General features: G+C 35.6%; 1 protein-coding gene across 1 annotated transcript in view; it reads right to left on the bottom strand.

Moving 5' to 3' along the window:
• SLC49A4 (solute carrier family 49 member 4) overlaps positions 1 to 17,379 on the bottom strand; it is an 86,996-nt gene that overhangs the window by 7,305 nt on the left and 62,312 nt on the right. The window contains exon 8 of the mRNA XM_006044215.4: positions 623 to 805. Coding sequence (XP_006044277.1) covers positions 623 to 805 — 183 coding nt within the window. The remainder of the gene's footprint in view (positions 1 to 622; positions 806 to 17,379) is intronic.

Below are 17,379 nucleotides of genomic sequence, written 5' to 3'. Positions count from 1 at the left end.
GCAGGCACATGTGGCAATTAAATGTAAATGTAAATTAATCAAAATGAAATAAAATGAAAAACCCAGGTTGGGAGCTGCATTAGCTTCGTGGGCTTAGTGACTACTGTGTTGATAGCAGACAAAGAGCATCTCTGTAAAATCACAAAACGTTCACTGCACAAGCTGCCTATACAGCTTATACTGCCTATACACCGGATCTGCTCTTTGAGTGACTTCTCATTATCCATAAGGCTTTAAACTACATATATATCCCTGACCTTAATTTCAACCTTATGTTTAGACAGTAGAGTCAAAGTAATTTTTTTTAAAGCAAGGTATCAGTGGTTCTCAATGAGAAACAGCATGTGAGAATTACCTGCAGGGCCAGGGAGAAATGCTGGGCCCCTGTCCAAGTTAATTAAATCAGAAATTCCAGGTGTGTGCGAGGGGTTAGCATACATTACATTAGGCTAGGATGCATTTCAAGAAAAGCAACTGAAGATATTTTCTTTTATTGGCACGTGAAAGCTCAAATCAAGTGATTTACCTTAGAACTCGTCACATAATTCTCTAAACATTAGTACCACAAACCTTGCTCCTAATGGACACATTTAGATAGTAAATGAAGAGTCAACTTTCTTACCTGTGTGATAAAATGTGAGAAAAAACAAAAGTACTCCCATGAACATATTACTTAAAAACGTGACAGCTCCACAAGTAATTCCTTCTGGAACTGGGTAGACAGTTTCCACAAAAAGCTCAAAAAATATAGGTATACTGCTATTCAGGAACACTCCCAGGAGAATACAGGAGGCGTACAACGTCACTAAAATAAAAACACAAACATTTCAGTTTCACAGGAGTGGCAGTGAGTCATATCAGATGGATGTTCTGGTGTCTCTTTCACGAGTATTACCTCTGGAATTTTACCTCTTCTCAGTGGCAAGTGATGAAGTTGGGTAAAGTGTCACATATCTGTCAGCTCTTCGCTTGGGTTTTGGGGAGTATATAGGAAAAGGTTTTATAGCTGGAATGATTACCAGTTTATTTGCTTTATCTTTTTGGTGGATTACTCCAAAGCACAAAACCAATTTTAACTGTTACAATTTAAAGGGTTCTTCCCCCTGAGTCACACTCCTGGCATATTGAGGGACAGATAAAATATAGCAACTTAACACAAAACCTAGACTCATTCTATAATTTTAAAGAAAACTTAAAATCTAAGAAAAGATGTAAGCGACATTAATTATTACTGAGAATTACATATTTTAAGACTGTTTAATAACATCCTTCAAACACAAAATAAAAGTTATCTACTATGTAATTCCTGGAGAAACACTTAAAATAGAAATAGTCCTCAATTTTAGAATGAGTTTCAGGTCAAGAATTTTTTTTAAATACATGACATTTTTGGAACATAGAAAAAAAAAATTTCACCTAGAAATGTATAATTAATAGTGGCTGGGATCCCAGATTAGCCTATAAATAGCCTATGAACTCAATCTATAGTGAAAATTTTGAACAAGGCCACTGTTCTTATTCTTAGAGGAATGGTTAGAGAAATGTGCCCCACTCCAAATAATTATATTAATGCTACTGTCTGCATACAAATCTTCAAAAATGTTAATCTGAAGGTGAATACAGAATCAATGGGCTTTCTTGGTAGCTGGTCGGTGAAGAATCTGCCTGCAGTGCAGTAGGCCTGGGTTCGATCCCTGGGTTGGGAAGATCCCCTGGAGAAGGAAATGGCAACCCCCTCCAGTATTCTTGCCTGGAAAATCCTATGGACAGAGGAGACTGGTGGGCTACAGACCACATGTCACAAGAGTCAGAAACGACTTAGCGACTAAACCACAGAATCAATGAGGAAAGAAAGATATCCTATTTAGAAACCTAAAACATCTCCCATTGGACTAATTAGTATATCATGTCCACTGATGATAGTGAGTAGCAATTATTTTAACCTTAAAGTTACCAGGAAAATATTTTTAATAAAAATATTTGTTAAGAAAAAAATTTCTATTGAGGAACAGAAGAAAGTGAGGGAATTACTCTAAATCTGTTATGTATTATTCATAGAACTAATATCAAATTACCAGAATTTACCATACTCAATTGCAATCATTAATAATCCCTAACATTGTTGGAGAAATTTAAAAAAAATCTGCATCCACTGTTTCCTAACAGCATTTCTCTAATTAATCTCAGCTCATACTTCCTCCTCCAATTACACTGGCCTTTCATGACTATAAGATATTTTTCACATTCTATTATCACAAATAGTTGGTGATTACTTAGGCTTTCTTTGATTAGAAGACACATGGAAACAGAGGACAAAAGGATGATGGTGAATAAAGGACACCTTGCTGGCTAAAGTGATGACCAGATTAGACACAGGGTTAAAGGGAAGCATCTAATAGACACAATAAACATATTTAAAACCTAATGCAATTTTCAAGAGTTTCTTAAAACCCAACACCTCACGCTTATTGTATGTTTGCTGGACACAGATCACACAAATCAACAACACATTCTCCTTACACATGACTCATTAGTGTACATTAGGAAATCTAGAGACAGAATATCACTGGTAGCTTTATAGAAGTGTATTCTATCTAAAAAACACTTTATACTAACTTATGGTTAGTCATGGTAATCAGAGCAGAGACTACTACTGACCCCAAAACAGATAATCCTAGATGGTAAAGATGATAAAACATTGACTATAACACAGAGAACTATATTCAATATCCTATGATAAACCATAATGGAAAAGAAGATTAAAAAAGAATGTATATATATTTATAACCGAATCACTTTGCTGTACAGCAGAAATTAACACAATATAAATAAACTATACTTCAATAAAAAATAAATAAATACAATGATAAAACACTGAAATAAGTGATAAGAAAACGCAAACGCTTAAGAACTGAGTGCAACTTCTAAGAAAGTGTTCACAAACCACTAATGGAATTAGCTGTTTTTAGAAAATATGCTTAAAAATAATCCCTTTGACGTTTATATTTCTGAAGGAAATATACCCTCACATGCAATTTGTAATCAGGAAAATTAAAGTGTGATAACTGAAAAGTAATCATAATCTAATAAAATAATTGCATGTTGGAAACAAAGAATGATAAGGTGAAATGAGGACACGGTCAAAGGGGACTGTCAGTAGAGTCTTGAAAAGAGATTTGACTTTACTGATTTTTATCAAGCATGGTGTGGGAAAAAAAAGAGGCATGAGATGTCTCAGAAAAGTAGAGGCTGGTGAAGCTGGGAATCCTGTCTGAAAACCACTGTGAATGAAACTGTAAACAGTTCATCTTGTAGTGGGTAATTTGGGAACATCTATCAAATAATGCACTTACTCTTTGATCCAGAAATTCCACTTCTAGGAATTTATCCCACAGCTATGCAGTACACGTATATACAGAACACTCACTGCAATATTGTTTGTAGTATGAAAACATTAAAAACTAGCTTGATGTCCACCAATTGTGAGTTGGTTATTTAAAAATTTATCAAACATCCAAACAAAGGTATCCTACGCAACCATTAAAAATGAAACAACTGTATTTGCTGATGGTAATGACAGCAAAAATATATAAATGAAAAAAGTACAGAACAGTGTAAGGTATACACACACACGCACATGTGCACGTGCACACATGCGCGCGCGCGCACACACACACACACACACAGTTATTTATAAATGTATAGAATTTTCTGGAAATACCTAAGAAACTGACATTCAGGGTTGCTGCTACAGAGGGAAATTGGGGGCCATAGGATAGTAGACATTTTTCACTGTATACCCTTTTCTGCTTTTTTGAACTTAGTTTTTACTATGTGTCTATTTTACCTATTTAATAAAATAAAAAGAGAAATGTCATTGTAAACTAATTAACTGGCAGCTGATCCAACTCCACTTTATGCAATTTTGTTAGCTCCTTGACTCAGAAATGGTTATCAGTGTGAGAGCTGACTCACACACCTGATGTCTACATCCAGGATCCATATAATCCAGCCTTGGTCCAGGATCCTTGACATAAATATTCCCACTTCATTTATTAAAATTCTTGTTATATGTAGGATAAGTGGGCTAAGACTGCTGATATAACTTCAGAGGACAGAAATAAAAAAGAAACCAAGTACGTTCATTCAATTCTCTCATTCGCAGTGTTTGTTTCTTGAATTACTATAAAAATGTTGATCACGAGATTGCTTTATGCTAAATGGATTTATGAAATAACTTGTTATCATAGAAATTAAAGAATCAAAATAATTTACACAGGAAAGGGTTAAATTAAGATCCTCATAATCAGAATGAGGGAAAACTATCTGTGTCTGGATTGATTTAATATTTTTCCCAGTATTCTGGGACATGCACAAAGTAAAAGCTGATTATTATGAGTCTGAATTTGACTTCCATTTGAATTTTCAGTTTAGAGTCTGGTACAGTATCTTTACACATTAGTTGGGCAGATCCAGTGGGTGAAAGTCATCTATTAAAAGTCAGGCAGACAAGATAATTTGCTGCTCGTCAGAGGGTTCAAACCACATGATCATTAAATATTTCCATGACTTTCTATAGTACTGATACTAAAATTAAAATAAACTGCCTATCAATTAAAAAGTCAAGGTAATTTAGTAGAACAAAACACAATGCTGATGCAGAATTTTTCTCCAAGAAGTTAATAAAATTTCATAGGCTTGTAATTTACATTGCCAAAAACAAAGACCTGTGTACCACCAAATAACTTCACTTCAGTTCAGTTTAGTCGCTCAGTCGTGTCCGACTCTTTGCGACCCCATGAATTGCAGCACGCCAGGCCTCCCTGTCCATCACCAACTCCCGGAGTTCACTCAAATTCACGTCCATCAAGTCGGTGATGCCATCCAGCCATCTCATCCTCTGTCATCCCCTTTTCCTCCTGACCCCAATCCCTCCCAGCATCAGAGTCTTTTCCAATGAGTCAACTCTTCCCATGAGGTGGCCAAAGTATTGGAGTTTCAGCTTTAGCATCAGTCCTTCCAAAGAACACCCAGGACTGATCTCCTTTAGAATGGATTGGTTGGATCTCCTTGCAGTCCAAGGGACTCTCAAGGGCCTTCTCCAACACCACAGTTCAAAAGCATCAATTCTTCAGTGCTCAGCTTTCTTCACAGTCCAACTCTCACATCCATACATGACCACTAGAAAAACCACAGCCTTGACTAGACAGACCTTTGTTGGCAAAGTAATGTCTCTGGTTTTGAATATGCTATCTAGGTTGGTCATAACTTTCCTTCCAAGGAGTAAGTGTCTTTTAATTTCATGGCTGCAATCACCATCTGCAGTGATTTTGGAGCCCAAAAAAATAAAGTCTGACACTGTTTCCACTGTTTACCATCTATTTGCCATGAAGTGATGGGACCAGATTCCATGATCTTTGTTTTCTGAATGTTGAGCTTTAAGCCAACCTTTTCACTCTCCTCTTTCACTTTCATCAAGAGGCTTTTTAGTTCCTCTTCACTTTCTGCCATAAGGGTGGTGTCATCTGCATATCTGATGTTATTGATATTTCTCCCGGCAATCTTGATTCTGGCTTGTGCTTCTTCCAGCCCAGTGTTTCTCATGACGTACTCAGCATATAAGTTAAATAAGCAGGGTGACAATATACAGCCTTGATGTACTCCTTTTCCTATTTGGAATCAGTCTATTGTTCCATGTCCAGTTCTAACTGTTGCTTCCTGACCTGCATATAGGTTTCTCAAGAGGCAGGTCAGGTGGTCTGGTATTCCCATCTCTTGAAGAATTTTCCACAGTTTATTGTAATCCCACTTAAATGCATGTTTTTCAAGAATACTAAGATCATAACCCTGAAAGAACTCTTCTCTCCACCCATTTCCAATGACAAACTAAATTACTAGACTTTTGGGAAGTAAAACTATGTGTGAATAATACATTTTTATTAGCCAAGACACTCAAACCTTAGGTGATTAGCAGTTATAAAACAAATCATAAAATTTCAGAGAACTATTTCTATGGAACATTTAATAAGATTCTCAAGATATCATCAAAAACAATAACAACTTCAAATCTTGGATTTATATAATTTCTAAAACACCTTTTAAAACTGCTTTTAAATATACTGTCATATTTGACCACCCTATTAACTCTTTGAGGCAGGTAAAGTAAGACAAAGTAACTGATTTCTGAGAATCAGAATGATTCTTTACAGAATGAGCCACCAGGGAGACCCAATGTTAGGTTAGCAGTGTTAATAACAATAGTATAATTAAATCTACAGAATCAAGTGTACTTCCCACCAAGCCACTGTATCAGACTGAAAAAAGTAGTTTTCTCTTATTTCTTTTATCCAGTGGCACTGACACAAAAGGAATGCTTCTCAAATCTGTATTCCACACAAAAAGCTGGAAGTGACTGCACAGAAGACAGATAACAGAATCAAAAACAGAACACCAAAAGGTTACAGACAAAAACAATGAACTTTAATCATGATAAATGTAAAATGGGCTCAAGAATTACTGCTTAGGTATATAAAAGGGAAAACTTAGCTTAAGCTTTCCTGCAAAATCATTTATCAAGTGCCTTGTATATGCAAGCAGCTATGCTGGAACAGTAAATAGGACACTAACCTCAAATCATTCCTAATCTAAAGGAATATGACAGACACCTGTGGGCTCAGCAGCCATTTATACACACAGCATTAAGATAATTCTACTTCATTCTCTTTAAAAGAAGCAAAAAAGGCAAGGAGAAGCCACAGCCTCCTACCATTGGGTGCCAAGTGCAGCCATGGACAGAGGAGCCTGGTGGGCTCCAGTCTACAGGGTCAGAAAAGAGTTGAACACAATTAAAAAGACTAAACAACAACAAAAGCAGCAGGGAAAGTGCTAAATTCTAGTAATGCTGTTTAAGGAGGGTCCCGACAAGCTATGGTAGGTTTAGAAGGCAGTGACTATGCTGGTTAGTGGTATGGAATCCATGTATGAGGAAAGGTTATGAGAATTGGGGAGTGTTTAGATTAACGGCTAATGGAGACATGACTGGTATCTTCAAGTGTTCTGAGAGCTGCCAATGGAAGTGGAATGTGGCCAAGTTGCTCTGTGGGAGATGTGTTGCTCCAAATGAGTTACAGCTTGATAGGAAGAAAATTTCCTAGGATCCAGAGCTGATTAACAAGGGAGGTTTTTTGTTTTGTTTTTTTTTTTTAAAAACAGTATAATCCCGTTCATAAAAAGACAAAAAGGAAACCAACTGCTAAGCCCTTTGTAGAATATGCACTAGGATTTCTTTAGTATTTCTGGTGCTCACTTTATTTAGCAGATATCTATGATACTGTAATACAGCTTTCCCATGAGAGCTAAACAAGGCTTTAGCCATATACTCAAAGATGAATGTTCAGAACCCAACTTCTTAATTTTCCTATGTTGTTGACAGAAGTGTGGGTTTGCTGGGTACAAGGGAGGTTTTCAAGCAGCTAATGCAACTCAATACCAGAAAAACAACTCAATCAAAAAGTGGGCAGAAGACCTAAACTGATATGTCTCCAAAGAACACAGCTGCTACTGCTGCTAAGTCGCTTCAGTCGTGTCCGACCCTGTGCGACCCCATAAACAGCAGCCCACCAGGCTTCCCTGTCCCTGGGATTCTTCAGGCAAGAACACTGGAGTGGGTTGCCATTTCCTTCTCCAGTGCATGAAAGTGAAAGGTGAAAGTGAAGTCGCTCAGTCGTGTCTGACTCTTAGCAACCCCATGGACTGCAGCCTACCAGGCTCCTCCGTCCATGGGATTCTCCAGGCAAGAGTACTGGAGTGGGGTGCCATTGCCTTCTCCACCAAAGAACACATACCAATAGATAATAAACACATGAAAAGATGCTCAATATAGCTCATTATTAGAGAACTGCAAATCAAAACTACAGTGAGATATTACCTCACACTGGTCAGAATGGCCATCATCAAAAAAATCTGCAAACAATAAAAGCTGGAGAGAGTGTGGAGGAAAGGGAACCTTTTTGCACTGTTGGTGGGAATATAAATTGATGCAGCCACTATGGAGGACAGCATGGAGATTCCTTTAAAAACTAGGAATAAAACTATCATCTGACCCAACAATCCCACTATTGGGCATATACCCTGAGAAAATCATAACTGAAAAAGACACATGGACCCCAATGTTCATTGCAGTACTATTTACAATAGCTAGGACATGGAAGCAACCTGGATGTCCATTGACAGATGAATGGATGAAGAAGCTGTGGTACATATATATATATATATATATATATATATACACACACATACATACAGTGGAATATTACTCAGCCATTAAAAAGGAATGCATTTGAGTCAGTTCTAATGAGGTAGATGAATATAGAGTCTATTATACAGAGTAAAATAAATCAGAAAGAGAAAAATAAATATCATATATTAACACATATATATGGACTCTAGAAAGATGGTACTGATGAACCTATTTGCAGGGCAGCAATGCAGACATGGACATAGAGCACAGACTTGTGGACCCAGTTGGGGGAGAAGAGGGTGGGATGAATGGAGAGAGCGGCACGGAAACATACACACTGCCATATGTAAAACAGCCAGCCAGTGGGAATTTGCTGTGTGACTCAGGGAGCTCAGACTGGGGCTCTGTGACCACCTAGAGGGGTGGGATGGGGTGGAGGTGGGAGGGAGGACTAGACATTTTCCTGATTAAAAAAAGAATGACTCTGGTTAAAAAAAAGAAACATGAATTTGCCATCACTGACTTGAAGGACGGGACATATGTATACCTATGGCTGATTCATGCTGATGTATGGCAGAAACCAACACAATACTGTAATTATCCTTCAATTAAAAATAAAATTTTAAAAAAGGGAGGTTTTCATTAAAGTTGTGGCCATATGAACATATATCTGGGTTGTAATGGAAGAGCTCATTTATTGAATAAGTTATATCAGATGATGACTAAGGTTCATTTAAGCAGATCAATAACAAATTTAGATACATGTAGGTAGAAAGTTTAACTAGGATATTAAAAATAAAATCTTAAAGGTGCTTCATAGAGGATAATAACAGAAACTTTTTTACAGTTTTATTAAGAAGCATTATAAATATGAAACAAGGATTATAAAATAACAATATTTTAATCATAAATTATTTTAAGGAGTAGAGTCAAGAAATTTCCCTAAAGAACAGGTTTATTAACATTAATACACTTTATTGGACAAATTTTTAATATTGTGCATATGGACTGAATTTTTACTTCATGATAAAAGTTAGGAAACTTAACTAGGAATTATTATAGATTAGACCTTTATTAAAAATATTTATAAAAACTAAAACTTGACATTGCAAGTGAAAATACTCCTTTTGGAAATAAAGATATATATGTAAAGACACATGGTAAACATTCAAAAGTTTGCTAACTATTGTTCCTCATACATTTTGAGCATATTGAATATATAGAATACATATGTACATTTATATATACACACATACTAATACATATTTCTATATCACTGAACTGTGCCTTTCAACTCAGCCTCAGTTATTCTTCCTAAAAATGACTGCTGTGGCCTTAATGACCCATCACTAATTTAAACATGCAATACCTGAAAGGGTTTCAAAAGAGGAGGGGGCAAATTTTGCTGCAGTATTCATTCATGGTGATGGTTTTCTTTCTGCATGTTATTAATTTGTGCGTGTCTCTTGTTTAGACCCTTTGTTGGCAGAATTCAGCCCTATAAAGACTGACTGTTATGTTTACAGTCCCTTATGGCTGGAAAGCATAGTTATTATCTTGCAGAAATGAAGCACAACTAATAATCCTCTGAAACAGTGGGCCCAGAGTAGACTGGTTGGGAAATGAGACATCGTAGGTCGAGGTTTATCAGCAACTTTTAAGCTCCCAAAGAATGACATGTGGTTCCGCAGAAGGCAATGTGCTATTAAATCATGGAACATTTACCATCTGGTCAAACCCTCCACCTTCAAGAAACACAGGTTCTACCTGAAGACTTGTTTCCCTTGAAAATCTCCATGGATGAATATTAATTACAAGACCTTCTTCAGTAAGAAGCATTTCGCTGAGCCTTTCATAAATCCATTCTCGTCTTTTAATCCCTGTTCTATTTTTGCCCCTTAATCAGTCACGAACATGAGTAATTCACTTTTAGTTCATAAAACTGAAAATAATAATTGACTACTTAGCCTTCTTTCTTTAAAGCTTAAAATCTCTAATTTCCTTAATAATGTGCATTTCTTTAATTATGCTCATCACCCTTTCTGAGTTTTCTCATTTTTGGGCAAGTGTTTGTTTTTATCTCTTTGCATGCTATTAAAATCAGACATAATTATCTTAACAAAGGTAAAATGCATGAAAATATATGAAGAGGATACTTTCTAGTCTATACATTTCACATGATTTTCAATACAAACATATATATTCCCTTTCTTCAATTACCATTTGAAGTCAGCTTTTAATGGGCTATCACCCTCAAGGGATTTCTGTCTAGCTAATCATCTCCCTCTTATGCCCCCCCTACCCATTATCACCACCGTGGCATTCTAGGAACTTGCATTAAAGAACCTCTCCCAAAGCATCTTCTGTTAAACAGTTAAATTACATTATTTCAACAAAGTCAACACCAAAGTGCTAACATTTTTCAAAATGTCATTTTCAAAGTACTCATCTGTTCAGTGAAAAATGGCATGTGAATTGTGGCTAGCAAGGCTAGACATCTATTTCCCAGATAAGGTGAATAATGTATTTTCATAGTTTTATTTTAGCATAAGAGTCAAGATTTTGAAACATGTCTAATCATGAGTTTATTTATTTCCCTATTACAGCTAATTCAATTAATGAAGACATAATACAATATTAAATATTGAGTTTCCCTACAGAAATATTAGAAGCATACCACTGAGAACCTTCAAGAGGATGTTTGTACACATATGAAAATAGAACACCTTGAGATAGAATGCAATAATCCAGTTTTTCTTCTGAAGAGATGGCAACAGTAATATCAAGATCAGTGAACTACAAAAAAATTGCATTGGAAGGTTCTAGCAGTAGTAGCACTTACAACACGTTGGTTGAACAAAATTAATAGCTTTTAATTTATTATGTTGTTATAATTAAGGTGTATATTTTCAAATACTTTTCACGCAGATTCTTCTGATTTATAAAAAGTAATAGTAGAAATACTAATTTTGCTAGAAATTGGGAAAAGACTAGACATTTTCCTGATTAAAAAAAGAACGACTCTGGTTTTAAAAAAAAACATGAATTTGCCATCACTGACTTGAAATATCAGCCTAAAGGTCTAGATGTGTCTATAATTAGATTTTGTACTAAGTTCCCTTTCATCAAACCTTTTTACTTCAAAGGAATTAGGTCAGACTTTTACAAAGGCAGTAAGAAAGAGTATCTGTGACAGATTTATTCAAATTCTCCATTGTTCTATTAAAATGTGCCCTTTGACCCTTCCTATAGCTAGTGCTGAATAATAAGGAGTGGCCAAGCTTACTGACTATTATTGGCAATAAGTCTTACCTATTGAGATTCAAAATGGAGATAAAATATACTTCATTCACTCATTCATTCATTACTCAGGGCTTGTGCTAGGTACTAGGGTGGAGCTGGGGTCAGAATTTATATGGCAAAAGTCCGTGCTCCATATTTCCAGGCTGATACGAAGATAAGACATATACTAAGTAATTACTAATTGGTAAGTATGGAGAAAGAGAAAACAATACTCTGATAATTCAGAGAATGTATGTGAACAAATCTAGACCTTAATCCAGTGTATTTGTAAGTTAAAAATGTATCATTCGGGAGCTTCTAAGTGACATTAATAAACTGACATTTGAAAACAGGAGAATTTATTAATTCAGTGGTTAGGACATCTACCTCAAACTCAATTTCTCAATTCTAGCCTTGGTTTATTTCAGAATTCTGCTTTCCTTTCTGTCCAACATAATTATTTTTAAGGACAGAATGGGAAAATAAGTCTTGACTGGGATCAATTACATCAATTTCCTTTAAAGATTTAAAAAGATGTATAGTTTTCAAATATATTAATATATATGCTTTCTGATTATAAAAGTAAAACAAGCTCACTGTTACAAGTCCAGACAAAAAAGGAGGTGAAAACTAAATTTATAATGCTGCCATCCAGAGATTAAACTGTTAATTTTATCAAGTTAAATAGAAAGTATAGGATATTCAATGAACATACATACTATCTTATAATGAATATTCTACACTTAATTCAAGGAAAAATGTCTGTTCATCATGTACTCATGACTGTGTTCTTGTGAAATCTAACAGATGCATACTTGACATACAGTATCACAAAAAACTTTTGAGTGTAATGCCATGAACAAGAAGAATTGTAAACTAAAACTGTTCCACCAGAATGCTGAATAACTGCTAAATTTGAAACTACATCAGAATAAAAAAAAATTTCTGGCTCAGAATACTTGCCAAAATTGCTCAAAACCCTAATGAAGGAATGTTAGTATATTAAAAGTGTGAAGTATCCAAAAAAGATTCCTTTGGACAACTGGGATTTATAGGCAAAAAAATAAACACTGAAAAGAGGGAATACTAGCAGGATGTACAGAGCAGAGGTTTCCAATCTTCCTTTTCAGCACCATTTGTATCTCAGTAATTTTTTAGTGTTGCCTCAAAGTCAAAGAAAATAGCTAACAATTCTGTTAATTACATGGTTCAGTTCAGTTCAGTTCAGTCACTCAGTCGAGTCCGACTCTTTGCGACCCCATGAACCTCAGCACACCAGGCCTCCCTGTCCATCTAGGCTCAGACAATTTAATAAATAAATAAATAAATATATATATATATATATGTCTTAATAATTTAGTGGCCATTAAAAAAATAATATCCACCTATTAAAAGAAATGGATTTTTATTTCATTTTTAAATAGCCACAGCTGGGTTGGTACAGTTTGGTAATGCTGGGTATATCTTATCCCACTGCCCTATTGTCACTACACTCACTCCTAAATAAATGGTTGTCTTTGAAAGATTTGATGCCTCTGATGTGCAAACTTCTGATCTTTTTATTACAGAGCATGTAAATCCAACTTGGGAAATATAATATACATTAATTACATGCAGCCAAAAGGAATCATCCTCTTATGCAGGGAGTCTCATGGAACATCCATGCCACTGGGTAACAGGTCCCCATAGAGCCACTCTCAGACTCTCCAAATTCCTATCCATATAAGTGCTTGTTACATTAAATAAGCCTACAGTCTACCTTTATAAAAAATATTCCCATAATTAAACATATAATCTAAAAAGTGGCTGAATATGATTTGCAAATGGAATAAAAAATATGCATTTTAAACAATCTTTTGTTAAAGCAAAGAAACAACAACAGAGCCCTCTTGGCTTATAAAATAATCTGTCAAAGTAATTCTAAAAAGGTCCTGTGGCAGGCAGAATAATGTTCCCTCCTTCCCCTAAAAGATATTCATGTGTGAGATCCTAGAATCTGTGAATATGTTATACATGGCAAAAAAGGATTCAGGCTGCAGATGGAATTAAGGATACTAATCAGCTGACTTTAAAACTAGAAGATTATCTTGGATTATCCGAGTAAACCCAATGTAATCACAAGGATCCTTAAAAGTGGAAGAAGGAGGCAGAATATGATGTTCAGAGGGAAGGAAGGAACCAATGATGAAGGAAGGAATGATGTGTTAGGAAGAAACAGATGATGTAGTATGAGGACCTGACCTGCTATTGCTAGCTTTACAGACAGAGGAAGGGAGCCACAAGCCAAGGAATATGGGCAGCCTCTAGAAGTTAGAGAAGGCAAGGAAACAAATTCTTCCCTAGAGTCTGCCCACATTTTGACTTTGGCCTAGTGAGATTCAAGCTCACTTCTAACTTACAGAAATGTAAGATAATAAATTTGTGTTGTTTTTTAAAGTCACTATATTTGCAGTATGGTTTTTCCAATAGTCATGCATGGATGTGAGAGCTGGACCATAAAGAAGGCTGAAGGCCAAAGAATTGATGCTTTTGAACTATGGTGCTGGAGAAGACTCTTGAGAGTCCCTTGGACTGCAAGGAGATCAAACCAGTCAATCCTAAAGGAAATCAACCCTGAATATTCATTGGAAGGACTGATGCTGAAGCTGAAGTTCCAATACTTTGGCCAGCTGATTTGAAAAGTTGACTCACTGGAAAAGACCCTGATGCTGGGGGAAACTGAGGGCAAGAGAAGGAGCGACAGAGGATGAGATGGTTGGATGGCATCACCGAATCAATGTACATGAGTTTGAGGAAACGCAGGGAGTTAGTGATGGACAGAGAAGCCTGGCATGCTGCTGTTCATGGGGTCACAAAGAATCAGACATGACTTAGTGACTGAACAACAACAACATTTGTGGTAACTTATTAATAGCAGCCGTGGAAAGATTAATATAGATTCCCAAATGATACTAATAACAATCAGAAACAACTGCAGTTATAAATGTTTCAGGTCAACTGGATGAGCTAATAATATGTAAATTGCCAATACTGTATTCCTTGGCTAACCTCACCAAGAAAAAAAAGAGAGAGGACTCAAATAAATAAAATCAGAAATGAAAGAGATGTTATAATTGATATCAGAAACACGAAGGATAAGAGACTACTATGATACAATTATATGCCAACAAAATAGACAACCTAGAAGAAATGGGTAAATTCCCAGAAATACACAACCTACAAAGCCTGAATCATGATGAAATAGAAAACTGAACAGATCAGTTGCTAGCAAAAAAACTGGATCAATAATCAAAAACCTCTCAACAAACAAAAGTCCATGACCAAAAGCCTTCACTAGTGAATTCTACCAAACTTTCAAAGGAGAACTAACACAATTCCTTTTCAAACTCTTCCAAAAAATAGAAGAGGGGGAAATTTCTAAATACATTTTAAAAGGCCAAAATCACCCTGATACCAAAGCCAAACAAGGATGCCACAAAAAAGGAAAATTACAGACCAATATCCCTGCTTTCAAAACTTTGAAATCATAATTTGAATCCGTAAGACCTGAAACCATAAAATTCTTAGAATATAAAAGAGACAGTAAGCTCCTTGACACAGGTCTTGGCAATAATTTTTTGATTCTGACACCAAAAGAACAACAGTGAAAATTAACAACTGAGACTACATCAAATTGAAAAGCTCCTGCACAGCATATGAATGAACCCTTCATTCATATAGATGAAAAAAAGAAAAAAAAACCTTTTTTGTTGAAAAAAATATCAACAAAATATTAGTAAACCAAATTTAACAATAAATTAAAACAATCATAAACCATGATCAAGTGGGATTTATTCGAAGAATCCAAGACTAGTTCAACATCTGCAAACCAGTTAATGTTAACCACCAGGTTAACAAAATGAAGAGTGAAAAACTTTGTGGTCATCTCGATAGAGAGAGAAAATGCACTTGACAAAATTCAACATCCATTTATGATAAAAGCTCTTAACAAAGAGGGTACAGAGGGAATGTATCTCAACATAACAAAGGCTGTACATGACAAGATCACAGTTAACATCATACTCAATGGTAAAAAGCTGAAAGTTTTTCCTCTAAGATCAGGAACAAGACAAGGATGCCCACTCTCCCCACTTTTATTCAACATAGTATTTGGAAGTCCTAGTCACAGCAATTGGGCAAGGAAAAAAAAAAGGCATCCAAACAGGGAAGGAAGAAGCAAAACTGACACTATTTGCAGATGACATGATATTATACATAGAAAATCCTGAAGACACCATCAAAAAACTGTTAGAACTAATAAATTTAGTAAAATTGTAGGCTACAAGATCAACACAAAACCTTGCGTTTCTTTATACTAGTAATAAACTATCTGAAAGAGAAATGAGGAAAAAATCCCATTTACAATTATAACAAAAGAATAAAATATCTAGGAATAAGTTTAACCAAGGAGGTGAAAGGTCTGTATACCAAAAACTACATGACATTAATTAAAGAAATTGAAGAAGACACAATAAGTGGACAGAGAGTCTGTGCTCGTAGATTGGAAGAATACCTATTGATAAAATATCCATACTACCCAAAGCAATGTACAGATTCAATGCAATAGCTATCAAACTTCCAGTGGCATTTTTTACAGTCTAAATAGAAGAAACAATCCTAAAATTGGGAGGAACCACAGAAGACCCTGGATAGCTAAAGCAATCTTGAAAAAAGGAACAAAGCTGGAGGCGTCACATGCCCTGATTTCAAACTATATAACAAAGCTAGAGTAATTAAAATAGTATGGTACTGGCATAAAAATACAGACACAGATCAGTGGAACAAAACAGAGAGCCCAGAATAAAACCTGTACACTTACAGTCAATTAATTTACAACAAAAAGGCCAGGAATATACAATGGGGAAGAACAGCCTCTTCAATAAATGATATTGGGAAAACGGTACAACCACATGCAAAAGAATGAAATTTGATCACTATCTTACACCATATGCAGAAATTAACACAAAATGAATCAGAGACTTGAATCCATAAAACTTTGAAATCATAATTTGAATCCGTAAGACCTGAAACCATAAAACTCTTAGAATATAAAAGAGACAGTAAGCTCCTTGACACAGGTCTTGGCAATAATTTTTTGATTCTGACACCAAAAGAACAACAGTGAAAATTAACAACTGAGACTACATCAAATTGAAAAGCTCCTGCACAGCAAAGGAAGCTATCAACAAATGAAAAGGCAACCACTGAATGGAAGAAAATAATTGCAAACCATTTATCTGAGAAGGGGCTAATATCTAAAATATACCAAGAATTCATACATTTCAGTACTAAAAAGCAAGCAATGCAATAAAAAATGGCAGAAGATCTGAATACTCATTTTTCCAAAGAAGACATATAGATGGCCAACAGACATGCAAAAGAAACTCAGTGTCATTAATCATCAGAGAAACATCAATCAAAAATCACAATGAGATATCACTCCACACCTGTCAGAATGGCTATCACCAATAAGATAAGAAATAACAAGTGTTGGTAAGGATGTGGAGAAAGGTAAACCCTTGTGTACTGTTGGTGGGGATGCAAATTAGTGCAGCCACTTTGGAAAACAGTACTTAGGTTCCTCAAAAAACTAAAATTAGAACTACCATTTGATCCAGAAATCTCATTTCTTATCTGAGGAACGGAAATCATTAGCTCAAAAGGATATCCATACCCCCATGTTCATTGCAGCATTATTTACAGTGGCCAAGATATGGAAGCAACCTAATTCTAACAATGGGTAAATTGTGGAATATATATGCAATAGAATATTACTCAGGCATAAAGAACAAAATCTTGCCAACTGTGACATGTTTTGA

This window comes from Bubalus bubalis, chromosome 1 (assembly GCF_019923935.1).
Source record: "Bubalus bubalis isolate 160015118507 breed Murrah chromosome 1, NDDB_SH_1, whole genome shotgun sequence".
NCBI lineage: Eukaryota > Metazoa > Chordata > Mammalia > Artiodactyla > Bovidae > Bubalus > Bubalus bubalis.
The sequence above is the reverse complement of the archived record's forward strand: the minus strand, read 5'-3'. Positions and strand labels throughout refer to the sequence as shown.